General features: G+C 37.1%; 1 protein-coding gene across 4 annotated transcripts in view; it reads right to left on the minus strand.

Annotated features, from left to right (window-relative positions):
• BMS1 (BMS1 ribosome biogenesis factor) overlaps positions 1–16,549 on the minus strand; it is a 50,927-nt gene that overhangs the window by 7,952 nt on the left and 26,426 nt on the right. For 3 of the 4 annotated variants that reach the window (XM_032314069.1, XM_032314068.1, XM_032314067.1), the window contains 3 exons: positions 14,925–15,006; positions 2,951–3,024; positions 2,159–2,332 (listed from right to left, as the gene is read on the minus strand). In XM_032314069.1, coding sequence (XP_032169960.1) covers positions 2,159–2,332; positions 2,951–3,024; positions 14,925–15,006 — 330 coding nt within the window. The remainder of the gene's footprint in view (positions 1–2,158; positions 2,333–2,950; positions 3,025–14,924; positions 15,007–16,549) is intronic. The other variant, XM_032314070.1, reaches the window with a different exon arrangement.

Consider the following 16,549-nt stretch of genomic DNA (forward strand, 5'->3'; position numbering starts at 1 on the left):
ACTCAGAGTCTCTAGTTCCTCTGCTCCCATTCTCTTAAATCTCAGCTTGGACTTTAAGCCACATTCCATAAAAATGCTTGCCAAAATCATGTAGGGCCTCCACATTCAAACCCAGTTGTCAATTCTGTCTTCATTGTAGTTAATACATCAGCAGGATTTAAAATAATTTATCCCTCCTTCTATAGTGGCTTCCTCATGTTCTCTTCAATTTCTTCTTTTTCCTGAGCACTGACTGCTCAATCCCCACTGCTGCTTCATCCTCTCCGCCCAGCCTCCTACAGTGGAGTACTCGCCGTCAGTGTTAGTCCTCTCCTCTCCGGACACCATGCTCACTTCCCAGAGCATCCCATCCACTTCATGGCTTTAGGTAGCATCTAGATGCTGAAGACTATACATCTAAGTCCCTGGCCCCAACCTCTCTCCAGGGCTCCTCACTGACTACTTGAAGCTCCACTTGTCTGAAAGAGATCTCAAACCCAAGCTCTAAACTTTATCTTTTTAGACAAACCTGCACCAACCAGAGGCTTTCCTATCTTACTGACAACTCAATCCTTCCAGAAGTCATCCTTATTTCCTCTCACACACCCCAGAGTTAATCTACTTTTGATCTACCTTTAAAAAGTATATCCAGAATTTGACTCTTTCTCTTTCACCTCCAACACCTCCCCACTCCCCACGGTGAGTCAACTTAATTTTACTGAACTCTTGCCACAGCAATCCTTTCAAAGGAAAGCAGGTCATACATGTCTCTCCTCTGTTCAAAACCCCCTATGGGTCCCCATTTCACTCAGAGTAAAAAATTCAAAGTCCTTTAAAACAGGACACAAATCACTTCTAGGCCTTTTGGCTAAGATCAAGTGTAAAACAGGACACAAGATGCTAGGTGATTTTAAGTTATAAATGGACTGAAGCAAAGACTTCAGAACTAGCTTTACATGTCTTAGTTACTTCTATCAAAGTCAGTACAGACTTAGAACCACTATGTTAATGACTAACAGGGAGATACTTTCTTTAAACAGATGAAAGCTTAGGTTGGGCAAAGTCCACCAACCTCATTTTTAGAAATCATATGCTTAACCTGCATAAGATGTATTAAAGTATATTCTAGCTTACAGGAATTATTGGTGTCCCCCTTGTCAAAACACAACTCAAACACTCACCATCCACTGCATACATATCTTTGTGTCTCCTTAAGAGTGAGTTCATCAACTCAGTCTGTTCAGCATCTCAGGCAGGGGGGCCAGACCATCTTTGTTTTAGCATTCTACATGTTCCCTTTATCTCCACATCTGACCCGACACTTGAAATACCCTCTGAACTCTGACCAAGGTGAGTTTTTAGAAAAGCTTCCCTGGAGAGCACTGGTGTGTGCATAAGCACCAGTATATGTAAGAATCATCTACCCATTCAAATTATTTAATTACATTTCCAGGGAGCAGTAACCAGAATGCTAAGGCAATGCCTACATCTAAATATCACTCCACTGGGGCGCCTGGGTGGCTCAATCAGTTAAGCCACTGCCTTCAGCTCAGGTCATGATCTCAGGGTCCTTGGGATCGAGCCCCACATCTGGCTCTCTGCTCAGCAGGGAGCCTGTTTCCCTCTCTCTCTGCCTGCCTCTCTGTCTACTTGTGCTCTCTCTCTGTCAAATAAGTAAATAAAATCTTAAAAAAAAAAAAAAAAATCAGGAGTGCCTGGGTGGCTCAGTGGGTTAGGGCCTCTGCCTTTGGCTCAGGTCATAATGCCAGGGTCCTGGGATCGAGCCCCACATCGGGCTCTCTGCTCAGCAGGGAGCCGGCCCTTCCTCTCTCTGCCTGCCTCTCTGCCTCCTTGTGATCTCTTGTCTGTCAAATAAATAAAATCTTTAAAAAAAAAATCACTCCACTGAGAGATACTCAGCAGTTGCTGCCTATCTCAGCCATTTTTGCTTCCTCAATGCTTCATATACAACAGACACTGATAATCTTTCTGGTCAATTTCAGACTGAAAAAACAATCAGATGACTGCATGAATAAACACACTTATCTGCATCTTGACCTAGGAGTCAAAACCTGAGGCACAGAAGCAGGTCAGCAAGCAGAGACCTAAACAAAATTATGTATTCACAACACTGTATTACAGCCTTGAAATAAAGCTGATAGGATCCCAGTGTTCTCACCTGTGCCTGTTTATGCATTTCTCCTTTAAGATCATCAAAATATGTGCTTTCTCCTTCATCATATTCTGCATCAAACATCTCCTTCAATTTTCTCTTCTTATCCAAATGCTTTTTCTTGGCACTTTCCTCTGCACTGGGGTCAGTTTCTTCCTTAACTTCTTCTGCGTCTTCAATCTTAAATTTCCAGAAGAGAAAATTTTGTAAAAGTTTGTGGAGATCTTTTCTTTAAACATAAAAGGAGATTTTTAAAGTTCTGTCTGGGCTGCAAAAATCTTGGTTATGATCATCATGAAAATAAAACAAAAAACAAGCCAAAGCAAAACACAGCCTTTGGCTCTAAATGACACGAGACATTTAGACATCTACATTGTGATACACTGTCACTCCTTTATCTGGTTGGGAATGTCAAATATAAATAAAAGTAAAAGCAAGTGTCCCCACCCAGACTCTCCCTAGACACTGTTCTAAAGAAATATTAGGGAGAATAGGGAATAGAGGAGAATGATGGCAAAAGGAACAGTGGAGAGAAAGATGGTGACTCAGGAGCTAAACTTTAAACGACTGAAGAATCATAAACACAAGAAGAGGTAGTAAACCCAAAAGATCAAAAGTAACAAAGCAACAACTTTGATCTGTTCCCAACCTCCATATTTTTAGGAAGGAATCCATTTATTCTGTAATCTACAGAGATAATAAGTAAGATTCACATTGCTTAATATGGGCCTCTCTCATTACATATTGACCACAGATCAAGGACTAGTGACTGACAGCCAGCCATGATAAAAATCATACCTGAGTATCTGCACCTGGTTTTCCCTTGTGCACGTCCCCTGTTTCCAGGTCTTCAAAGTCACCATAGAGCTCTTCTGGGAAAAGAACAACCAAATGTCCTCCATGAATAGGGTTTGCATATGACACTATAGGGCCATCCAGTGCACTGTGTACTCTGAAACCCAAATTTCATTTTTACCCTTCTTATTGCTACACACTCCAGGAGAATCCTGTACTTACACAGGCTTCTTTTCCTCTTTGAAATGTCAGTATTTCATCACCTGTTCAGATGAAGCACACGGACCCAACCCGTATTTCCTTACTTTACTTTGATACCCCACTTAGCCAAGAGCTATTTTTCCAATGCAGGTAGCAAACACTTTGCAGCAGGGATGCACAGAGAGATATATGCATGGCTTTGCAGGTGAGTCCCCAAGACCAACAGTGACATGAAAAAACTATGATTTGATTAATAGCACATAGGACAGAGTCTCAGTAGTAAAAGTAACACAACACAATGTATGGAATATCTAAGAAAAATCTTGGATTACATAAAATACAGGACTTAAGAGTAATAGTGGTACCCAAAATAATGCTGAATCACATGAAGAGCTCATTAATCTGCTCATCCACTTGTTTTTAGAGCTCTAAGTTTAGCTCTGGCTCTTATCCTTAAAAGAAAAAGATGCTAAAACTCCTTTGGGAAGCAATATTTAGAAGTAATATTTAGATAAAATATTTTCACATAAGAAAGAGCCAAAGAAGCAAAGAGCCAAAGAAGATACAATAGTTGGGAAGATTCCATCTGTAAGAAAAACAAAAAAGGACAAAATGCTTGGGAATAAACCTTACAAGAAATGTGTCAAAAAACTTTATTTAAAAAACTTAAAGAACTTTAATATACTACCAAAGAACACATGGAATAGACATTAGCTAACACTTACAAGGGCTTTACAGACAAGGCACTGCTCTAAGTATCTTATGTGCCTTAACCACATTCTTCAACATGACCCAATGAAGTAGGTGTGATTAATGCTATCTACTGAACAAATAAAGATAACCATGTATTTGAAAAAGAAGACTCAGTATCAGAAAGATGTCAATTCTCCTTTTATCACAGTTCTAATAAAACATGACCCAAGAAAAGACCCAAAAAACCTACTGAATGGGAGAAGATATTTGCAAATGACATACCCAATAAAGGGTTAGTATCAAAAATATATATATAACTCAGTACCAAAAAAAAAACCAAATAATTCAATTAAAAATGGGCAGAAGACATAACAAACATTTCTCCACTGACTAAGACACATGAAAAAATGCTCAACATCACTCATTGTCAGGAAAATGCAAATCAAAACCACAATGAGATCCAAATCACACCTGTCAGAATGGCTAAATTAAAAAACACAACAAGGGGCACCTGGGTGGCTCAGTGGGTTAAGCCGCTGCCTTCGGCTCAGGTCATGATCTCAGGGTCCTGGGATCGAGTCCCGCATCAGGCTCTCTGCTCAGCAGGGAGCCTGCTTCCTCCTCTCTCTCTCTGCCTGCCTCTCTGCCTACTCGTGATCTCTCTCTGTCAAATAAATAAATAAAATCTTTAAAAAAAAAAAAAAAACCACAAACAAATGTTGGCGAGGATGTGGAGAAAAAGGAACCTTTGTGCACTGTTGCTGGGAATGCAAACTAATGCAGGAAGATGGTTTGGAGGCTTCTCAAAAAATTAAAAATGGAACTATCATATAATCTAGTAATCCCACTATTAGGTATTTACCCAAAGAATATGAAAATACTAATTTGAAAGGATATATGCCTCCCTATGTTTATTATTTAGCATTATTTACAAGAGTCAAATTATGGAAGTAGCCTAAGGACCCATCGATAGATGAATGGATAAAGAAGTGTGTGTCTCTGTGTGTGTGTGTGTGTATACATACATAAAATGGAATATTATTCAGCCATCAAAAAGAATGAAATCTTGCCATTTGCTACAACATGAATGTAGCTAGAGAGTACAATACTAAACAAAATAAGTTAGTCAGAGAAAGACAAATAACTCGTGATTTCACTCATATGTGGAATATAAGAAACAAAACAAATGAGCTAGGGAAAAAAAAAGAGACAAACCAAAAATCTCTCTTAACTATAAAGAACAAACAGATGGTTACCAGAGGGGAGGAGGTTGGGGGGATGAGCAAAGCAAGGGGATTAAGAGTACATTTGTCATGATGAGCACTGAATAATATATGTAACTGTTAAATCACTATATTGTACATCTGAAACTAATGCAACACTGTAAGTTAACCATATTGGAACTAAAATTTAAAAAAAAAAATACCAACAAAGATTTTTCGTCTGTAAAAGACAGTATAGACTTATTTATTCTGTTCCTCCCAACTAAGTATAACCAACTCCAAAAAAAACCCACAAGACCCCAAGGAAAATAAAAGAACTCTGAAAGGTATAAAGAAAAAAAGGGCTGGTGAGGGTCCCCAGGACCAGAGGAATGATGTAATGGCCGGTGGCTCACTAGACCACAACCCATAGAAAGGCAATTCAGAACCACTGCTTCCCAACCCCAAAACTAGCAACAGAAGGGAGACCAGATAGACTCAATGTTCCCTCAGATCAAACTCAGATCTTAGCAGGAACACTAGGTTAACCAGGCAGCACTGGTTAAGTGGGTGCTTTGAAAGCCCCCCTGGCAGTAAGTGATGAGAGAACTGTTTGCCTTCCCTCAAGAGCCTGAATCTCCTTTCCTCCACCAAGATAAACCAGGTGGCCAAGGATTATTGGCAAAGGGAGATTCTGTGCCAGGCCTGAGGCTCTCCACCACCATCTAAAAACAATGTGTGCCCTGGCAGGACCAGTGAAGATATCCCTACAGCAAGAAAACTAGCCCTACAGGCCAAGACAACCTTCTCCCACCTAGCCACAACATGGGGGGCCCAGACTAGGAAGCCCCTCTGTCTTCTCAGGCAGCACCTGCAGAGACCAGTACTAAGCAGATCAAAATAGCACCACAAAGGTTCTAAAGTTAAATTGTCATTGGAACCACAGCCCATAAAGTATATCAGGACCTGCACAATAAACAAGAGGACTGCATGACTAAAATAAAAAGATTACACAGGACCAATGTCTCCTAACATAAAACCCAAAATATGTAGGATACAAGAGAAAATCACCTGTCATACCCCAATCCAGGAAAATCTTAACTGAAAAGTGAAGACAACTGACACGAACAATAAAATGAATCAGATTTTGAAACTGACTAGTACCTTAAAGCAGTACAAAAATGTTTCATCAAGCACCTACAAATCCTTTGGCAATAACCAAAAAATTGAAAAACTCAGCAAAAAACCCTGAAGAACCACAAGGAAATTATAGAACTGAATACAAGAAGAAATTTTAAAAGCTTGCTAGATGGACTCAATAGTAAGAGTAGAGATGACAGAGGATAGAATCAGAGAACTTGAGGTCAGATCAACAGAATTCATCCAGTCTGAACAACACAGAGGAAAACAGACAAAAAGCAACTGAGCAGAGCCTCATAGACCTGTGGGGCAGGAAAAAGATCTACCAGTTATATGATCTCACAAGGATACCTGATTTGAAAGAAGTAATGACAGAAATTTCCTAAATTTGGTAAAAAACAGATTCAAGAAGGTGAGCAAATTTCAAACAGAGTAAACCCAATGAAATCTTCACCAGTCAAACTTCTGAAAACTGAAAAACAAATAATCTTGAGAGCAGACAGAAAGAAATGACAAATTCACACCAATTCAAAATGACAGTCCATTTCCCCTCTGAAATCAGAGGCCAGAAGGAAGTGGTACATTTTTCATGCGCTGCAGGAAAGAACTGTCAGCTATGAATTCTATACCCAGTGAAACTGAAATGAAGAATTGTAAATAAAGACAATCTCAGATGGAAAACAACTACAGGAATCCGTCACTAGCATACCCATTCTTAAAACATGGCTGAAGTGAGGCACCTGGGTGGCTCAGTTGGTTAAGTGTCTTACTTCAGCTCAGATCATGATCTTAGGGTTGGTTCTGGGATCAAGTCCCGCATTGGTCTCCCTCTCAAGCAGGGAGGTCTGCTTCTCTCTCTCCCTCTGCTCCATATCTGTGCTCACTCACTTGGCTCTCTCTCTCAACTAAATAAAATCTTAAAAAAAAAAAAAAAAGCTCAAGAAAGTTCTTAAGGGGCGCCTGGGTGGCTCAGTGGGTTAAAGCCTCTGCCTTCGGCTCCGGTCATGATCCCGGCGTCCTGGGATCGAGCCCCGCATCGGGCTCTCTGCTGGGCGGGGAGCCTGCTTCCTCCTCTCTCTTTCTCTGCCTGCCTCTCTGCCTACTTGTGATCTCGATCTGTCAAATAAATAAATAAAATCTTAAAAAAAAAAAAAAAAGAAAGTTCTTAAGTAGTGAGTAAATTATAAAAGAAGAAATTTGGGACCACTGGGAAAAAAAGAAAAAACAAACAAAAGATCAGAAATCTAGATGCATACAATAAAATAACCTTTTTCTGAGGAGTTTTTAAAATCGTATTTGGAGACTGAAAAAAAATTATAGCACTATCTAATACACAAACCAGTTAATACTTAAAAGGGGGAAAGACAAAGGGACCAAAGTAGGAGAAAAGTTTCCACATGTTACTCAAAATGATAAAATACTGGCACCAGTAGGCTATTATATTACAATAAGCAACGACTATAAAAACTAGACAGAGACATTCAGAAACACTGTAAACATATCAATATAGAAGAAAGAAAATGAAAACAGAGGAAAGACAGAAAAATTAGAATAAGAGTAAACAAACAACAAAACAGTAAAATATCAGACTTACACATTTCCATATCAATAAATACGTTAAATGTAAATGGCATAATATACCAATCAAAATACAGATTGACAGAGAGGATAGAGGCACATAATGAGAAACTCCATTTAGATTTAACAACCCAAGTAAGCAAAAATACAAGAAGGGGGAAGATATACTGTGCAACTCATCCTTTAAAAAAAGCAAGAATGGCTAAATTATTATCTCATAAAATAAATCTTAAAGAAAAGAAAATTATCAGAGCCAGAGAAGGACTTAACTGAACGGTAACAGCTAAAATTTCATGGGCTACCTTGACATCCTTGAGCCTCACAGGGTCCCAAAGGTCTAGCTGTGAGCAGGCCTGCCAGATATGGCCTCACCCTATGGGAAAGGATACCCGTCTTGATAGCTCTTTTTTCAGTTGGACCACCCGCACCCCACCTATCCCTCAACCTAACAGGTTTGACTTTACCTCTCTGCCAGCCCATGAATTTATTCAAATACATTAATCACAACCTGTCAAGGGAACCAATGGTCATCCTATGCTCATTTAGGTACAAAGCTCTTTCTCTCAAAGCCCCTGATTGTTCAGTCTCTGCATGGCATGCACTGTTCTCTTCCCTCAGGCTCTGAGTGTATGTGACTAATAAACTGCTGTCAACAGCATCTGCCCAGTGTCAGATATTGTGTGTTAGGCCATCCCTATAACCGTAGAGCTGGAAACTTTCCTTCACCAATTGCATGAATAAGAGGTGACCATAATGCACAACAACAAAAGGATAAATCCACCAGAAAGACATAACAATCCTAAGCATATGTGCACCAAACAGAGCCTCAAATATAAGAAGCAAAAACTGACAGATCTGAAAGGGACAGATAAGTCCAAGATAATACATAGTGACTTCAATATCCTCCTCTTGGGAACTGATAAAATTAGTCAGAAAATTAGCAAAGATACAGAAGATTTGAACAATACAGCCAACCCAACAGAATCTAACTGACATATATAGAACATAATACCCAAAAACATCAGAATAAACAAATTTTAAAGCATCCACAGAACATCTGTCAAGACAGGGCACAGTCTGGGTAATAAAGAAAATCTAAACAAATATAAAACATGCATAATGAGTATAGAATACAGTGCAATTAAACTGAAAATGAGTAACAGAAAGAAGAAAATTCCTAAACATTCTGTAGTTTGTTTGTAAGTAAAAAAACATTAAATAATGCATGGATCAATGAGAAGTCTCACAGGAAATATAAAAATGCATAGAACTGAATGAAAATGCATAGAACATATGAAAATACAGGGGGAGGCAGGGCAGAGAAAGCATTTAGTGAGCACTAAAGGCTCATGTTAGAAATGAGAAAAGGTCTCAAACCAATAATCTAATAAAACTGAAAAGTACAAAATAACCTAAAACAAGCAAAGAACAGAAATAATAAAGAGGAAAAAAAAACTGAAAACTAGAACACAGAAATCTATGAGACCTAAAGCTGATTATTTGGGAAAAAACATCAACAAAATGAATAAACCTTACTAACGAAGAGAAAAAGGAGGAGGACACAAATCACCAATTATCAAGAATAAAATGGGATTAGCACAACAGATCCCCCAGCCATTGGAAAGTTATTAAACAAATACTATGAGTATTATACTCAGAATACCTAAGCTAGCTTCTTGGAGAAGGTACTTAATGAAACTTTCACTTTGCCAAAAGCCTTTGAAATTCCTTGAAAACCATAAGAAAGTAAAATTCAGCCAAGACAGAATAAAGAACCTAAATTATTTAAATTATCCTATAACCATTAAAGAAAAAAAACTTGTCATTATTATAAGCTCAAAAAAAGAAATCTCCAGGCCCTCACCATTTCACTGGAAATTATACCAAACATTTTAAAAATTAACATTCCAGAGGTGCCTGGGTGGCTCAGTTGTTAAGCAGCTGCCTTGGCTCAGGTCATGATCCCAGGGTCCTGGGATCGAGCCCTACATCGGGCTCCTTGCTCGGCAGGGAGTCTACTTCTCCCTCTCCCACTACCCCTGCTTGTATTCCCTCTCTTGCTCGCTCTCTCTGTCAAATAAATAAATAGGAACTTTAAAAAAAAAAGAAATTAATATTCCAATTCTACACAATCTCTTCCAGAAAACAGAAAAATTGGGAATACTTTGGAATCATTTTATGAAACCAGTATTACTGAAACCAAAACTAAATGAAGACAGTACCCAAAAAAATCCCCCAAAACAAAAAAATCAACAATGCTATAGACCAGTTTCACTCATATACTTAGATGCAAAATTCCTTAACAAAATACCATCAACTAGGGACTCCTGGGTGGCTCAGTTGGTTAAGCGGCTGCCTTCGGCTCAGGTCATGATCCCAGCATCCTGGGATCGAGTCCCACATCGGGCTCCTTGCTCAGCAGAGAGCCTGCTTCTCCCTCTGCCTCTGCCTGCCATTCTGCCTACCTGTGCTCGCTCTCTCTCCCTCTCTCTCTGATAAATAAATAAATAAAATCTTTAAAAAACAAAAAACAAAAACAAAAAATCTAAAACATTATTAAAAAAAAACCATCAAATAAAGTTCAACAACATATAAAAAGAATTATATATCATGACCACGTGGAATTTATTCCAGGTATGCAAAGTTGATTCAAAATTCAAAAATTAAACAATATAATCCACTATATCAAAAGGGTAAAGAATAAAAAATTCGTAGGATCATATCAACTGACACTGAAAGGCATTTGACAAAATTCACCACCCATTCGTCATTAAAAAGAGAAAGAAAGAAAGAAAGAACACCTCTCAGTATACCAGGAATACAGAGGAATGGAGCACATAAAGAGCATCCACAGAGAAACCAAACTAACATCATATGTTAACAGTGAAAAATACTGAGAACAAGGCAAGATTCCTCTTTCTAATCCTAGTCATTATATAAGAAAAAAATTTAAATATAAATATATTCAATGTACATATAAATATAATCATAATTGCATAGCTGGGTATTTACCCCAGAAATATAAAAACATTAACTCAAAAGGATGCATGCACCCTTGTTTATGGCAGCATTATTTTCAATAGCCAAACTACAGAAGCAGCCCAAGTGCCCACTGATAGAAAAATAGATAAAGATGATGTGAGGTGTGCATGTATGTGTACACACACACACACACACACACACACAGGAATATTATTCGGCCATCAAAAAGAATGAAATTTTTGCCATTTACAATGACATGGATGGATCTAGTATAACGCTAAGTATAATAGTATAACGCTAAGTGAAATCACTCATATGTGGAATTTAAGGAACAAAAATATGAGCAAAGGAAAAAAGACAGACACAAGCAAGAAACAGACTCTCAGCTACAGAGAACAAACTGATGATTACCAGAGAGGAGGCAGGTGGCAAGATGGGGATTAAAGAGCACACTTAACACGATGAAAAAATAAATAAAATGATTATAAATAAGTAAACAAAAATAAAAGGCACAAAGGTTGAAAAGAAACATAATACTGTTCCTATTTGCAGATAACACAACTATGTATAAAAATCCCAAGTAATCTACAACAAACACCCCTCCCAACTAACAACTGAGTTTAGCAAGATAAAAGATAAAGACATAAAAATCAATCAAAATGAAATACTTTAGTATAAACTTATTAAAATATACTTACCATTAAGATGCCAAAAATTACAAAATACTGACGAAGGAAATTAAGACAAAAAATGCTCCTGGATTAGAATACTCAAAATAATAAAGACCTATAGGTTTAATGCAACTCCTATCAAAATCCCAGGAGTTTTTTTGTAGATCCAGACAAGCTTATTCTAACATTTACATGCAGCCACAGGCCCTAGGATAAACCAATCTTGAAAAAGAAGAATAAAGTGAGAGTGATCACTCTACTTAGTATTAATGTTTACTATGTAACCACAGTAACCAAGATAGTATAGTACGGGTGGAAGGAAACATGAATCAATGGAATGCAAGAAAGAACCCAGAAATAAACCCACACAGAGGTTCAACTAATTTTTGACAAAGGCGCAAAAGAGAGAGAGATCACAAACCTGGAAACAACCCAGATTCACTTCGGTGGCTGAATGGTTAAACAAACTGCTACATCCGTATCAGGGAATACTACTTTGCCATAAAAAGGAACAAACCACAGTCACATGCAACAACTTGGATGGACCTCTCTAGGGAATTATGATGAATAGAAAAAAATATATCAATCATAAAAGATTATATACTGTATGATCCTGTTTGTTTAACATTCTTCAAAATTATAACATTATAGAAATGAAAAAAGGAAATGGTTTCCAGGTAGGAACTTGGAGATGGGTGATAGCAAGGAGCTAAATGGGTTTTAAAAAGAGCAATACAAAGTATCCTATGGTGATGGAAATGTTCTATATCTTAACTGTTTGTAAATATATAAACCAGCGCATGTGAAAAAATAGAACTAAACACACACACACAGACTAAACATGAGCACAAGTAAAATTGAGGAAATCTATATAAGATCTATATAAGATGGTATCAACATTAATATAAAGGTTGTGGTCTTATACTATATAGGACACGTACAATATACAAGAGATCTCTCTGTATTAGTTCTTACACACGCATGTCAATTTAATTCAGTCTGCAATTATCTCAAAACAGGAAATTTATTAGAGAAAAAAAACTACCTATTTTTTCTTTTAGAAATAGAAAAGATGATTCTGAAGTTCACAGGGAAAAATAAGCAAGATCAGGACAAAGCAAGGATGTCTACTTGACTTCTGACCAATGCTACACTGGAAGTTAAAGCCTGTATCAAGGCAAGAAAAACAGTAAGTCATCCAGATAGGAAAGAAAGAAGTAAGACTGCCTTTTTTTTTTTTTTTTTTAAGTAAAACTGTCTTTAATCACAGAATCACAGATCACAAATGATGTCTTTGAAGATAATTCTATGAAATATATAAAAACTAATAACTAAAAAATAACTAATGAGTGATTTGGCAAGGCTGTACAACAGAAGATCAATTAGCAAAAAAATCAACTGTGTTTCTGTTAAAAATATGAAAAGACAAACCACATACTGGGCAAAAATAATTAAAATCACAAGTGATAAAGGACTTAAGTAAATTAAATAGATTAAAATACTGGGCAAGAGATCTGACAGATACTTCACCAAAGAAGAAACAGATGGAAAATAAGCACATAAAAATGCTCAACATCATTAGTCATTAGGAAAATACATATGAAAACCATGCTATATCATTCTATACCTAAAGATTGTCTAAAACTAAAAAGACTGACCATATCAAGTATTGGCAAAGATGTAGAAATAATTGAAAATCTCATGAAGGCTAATGGCAATACAAAATGGTACAACTAATCAGAAAAACAATTTGGCTATTTCTTAAAAAATTAAACATACATCTACCACATGATCTGTTTAGCCCACTCTGAGGTAATGGGCCTAACAGAAATGAAAGCAGTTGTTCATACAAAAACTTGTACAAGAATGTTCACAGTAGCTTTATTTGCAACAGCCATAACCCAGAAATAACCTAAATGTCACCAACAGATGAAGAGATAAACTGCAGTGCATCACACAATGGAAGACTACTCACTAATAAAAGAAATCAACTATTCAGTAATAAAAAGGGACAGAGATGCCACAGGATGGAATATCTCAAAATAATTATACTGAGCAGAAGTCCTAAAAGAGTACATACTCTATGATTCCACTTATGTAAAATTCTAGAGGGTACAAACTACTATATTTTATATATAAAGTAGGTAAGTGGCTTAAAGCAGAAAAATATTTGCAACCAATGAAGGAGAGTAAATATCTTTTAAAGAATAATTTTACAATTCAATAGAAAAACACATTAATATACCATTAGAAAAATGAGTAAAGAACAAAGAATTCAGCAAAGAAATGCAACAGCCAACATACCTTAAATATTCTCACTTACTAGCAATCGAAAGAATGCCAGTTATAAGAAACAATTTTCATTTATCAAATTGCCAAAAACAACATTTCTGAAAAACTTTTGGCAGTTCAAAAAAATGACAACAATTCTAAATTTTATGAACCTAACTTATGAAAATAAAAAATGTGATCCAAGAGTTATTTCAAGGTGCTCCAGTGCAGAGTTATTTATAATATGAACAAGGTAAATTGCTTAAATGAGAAACTGTGAATTGATATAGGATATGATAGAATTAAATTGTAAACACGAAACCTCTGAAAAAATTTAATGATGCAATTTATATAATTGGAAATTTTAAATTTCAATTTCAAAATTCAATTAGAAATTTTAAAAATTTGTAAAATGATTGGAAGTAAATAACCTCAAAAAATTAACAAAAGTTTTTTAACACATGGCAGAGGTTACAGCATGATTTTTTTTTTAAGGTTTTATTTATTCATCTGACAGAGAGAGAGTGCTCAAGTAGGGTGGAGGGGCAGAGAGAGAGGGAGAATCAGACTCCCCGCTGAGCAGGAGCCCAATGTGGGGCTCGATCCCAGGACCCTAGGATCATGACCTGAGCCAAAGGCAGATGCTTAAACCACTAAGCCACCCAGGCACCCTTGGTATGACATTTTATTTTAGATGTTCTATAATGTATACTACCTTCATTACTAAAAAGAAAAATATGTTACTTATTTTTCACACACACAAAAATACATTTTGAACAAGCACATGATAAAATTTATGGAAAGCCTCCCACTTTTCTTTGAGGGCCGTATCTTTTTTTTTTTTTTTAAGATTTTTAAAAAATTATTTATTTGACAGAGAAAGAGAGAGAAATCACAAGTAATCAGAGAGGCAGGCAGAGAGAGAGGGGGAAGCCAGGCTCCCCGCTCAGCAGAGAGCCAGATGCAGGGCTCAATCCTAGGACCTTGAGACCATGACCTGAGCCGAAGGCAGAGGCTTAACCCACTGAGCCACCCAGGCACAATGACCACATCTAATAAGTCAGTTAACCAGGGGAAGAAAATAAGATCATCATAAAAAGAGGAACCAGAATATTACCCATAAACTCCTATCAGTGTTCTCAAAGCATTTCACATTTGTCTATTATTTCCAACTTTTAAAGATATGGAATAAAATATAGAGAAGACAGTCTTCTCTGAAAAATATGGCCCTTTACTTACCATCTTCTGCTAAAATCTTGGCTGCATCTTTATCCTCTTCCCACTTCCCAGTCACAAAGCAATCTCTGATACTGTTCATAACCTTACACAGAAAAGTCAGCATTTAGTTGACATGCTCCAATCATTCAAACAAAACAAGTGAAATTAAGAAACAGTGGTAGGTGACAACTAACCTTTAAATACTTTCTTAAGACACATTTTTTGGGGGGAAATTCTCATTCCAAGTAGACATATGAGATATGTTAATCTTTGATATAGACAGTATAACCATAGAGAAAAGCTTAAAATATCATTACTTAAGCAGTGGATGGGGAGGTACTATTAGCTCACTGACCTTATGAGTAAACAGATATTTACTAGAGCAACTGATTTTCAAGTGTTATTAGTATTCCTAAGGCAATGCAGTAGCCAACATTTAGAAAGTTGGTTTTACTCTTTGTAAATCCTGACTTATTGTGGCTATTTGAAAATTTAATTAGTTGACCAATGATAATATTCTGACAAAGGCTAAATGTCCTCGATAAGCACAACAGGGCAGAAAGTACTGATGAGGTTCCCAGTCTCAGACCTGATAAATCATCTAGTATATACATGTAGCAGATGCTGGGAGCCCCTCTTAAATATATAGTAAAACCCTATACACAACTGTTTCAGAATCTCTTTCCTGGGGAAACCGACCTAAGACAGCAAATGTCATTCACTGCCAAGGCTTTTAAAAGCACACTTATAGAGATCTTCAGATAGGTCCTGGCTTTCACCTCAATCATATTTTGGTCACGAATCATGTTTTTCATATACAACCTCACTCTCAAAGAGCAGTTTCGAGGCTAGCATGATTGCAATGGATGCAAAAGCAAATCTGTTCATTTACTCATTTCTTCATGCTATAATCACTCACTAAATATTTACCGAACATCTGCTCTATGCCAAGCTTCATAGGCACTGAAGGATAGCAAACTGTTAGAAGAAAATCCTTAATTTCTGAGGATTAACAATTGACTTAGGGGAACCAAAGACCAAAAAAATTATCCTCCACGATAAAAACACTAAACAAACCAAGAGGAGAAGGGAACTTTCTCAATCTGATAAGCAGCATCCATAAAAAACCCACAGCTAGCATCATACTAAATGGTTAAAATTGAGAACTTTCCCCCTAAGATCAGGAGTAAGGCCAAGACTGTCTCCTCTCACCACTTCTATTCAACACTGTACTAGACATTCTAGCCAGGACAATTACGCAAGAAATTGAAATAAAGGCAGCTAGTTTAGAAAGGAAAACTACAGGGGTGCCTGGGTGGCTCAGTGGGTTAAGCCTCTTCCTTCCGCTCAGGTCATGATCTCAGAGTCCTGGGACAGAGCCCCGCATCGGGCTCTCTGCTTGGCAAAGGAGTCTGTTTCCCTTCCTCTCTCTCTGCCTGCCTCTCTGCCTACTTGTGATCTCTGTCTGTCAAATAAATAAATAAAATCTTAAAAAAAGAAAAAAAAAAAAAAAAGGAAGGAAGGAAAACTACCTCTACCCAACTCATAAATGATATGGTCTTGTTTATAGAAAATCCTAGGGGTCAACTGAAATACTTTCAGAATAAATAAGTTTACCGAGGCTGCAAAATACTAGATCAATATAC

The sequence above is a fragment of the Mustela erminea genome, chromosome 14, assembly GCF_009829155.1.
Source record: "Mustela erminea isolate mMusErm1 chromosome 14, mMusErm1.Pri, whole genome shotgun sequence".
Lineage (NCBI taxonomy): Eukaryota > Metazoa > Chordata > Mammalia > Carnivora > Mustelidae > Mustela > Mustela erminea.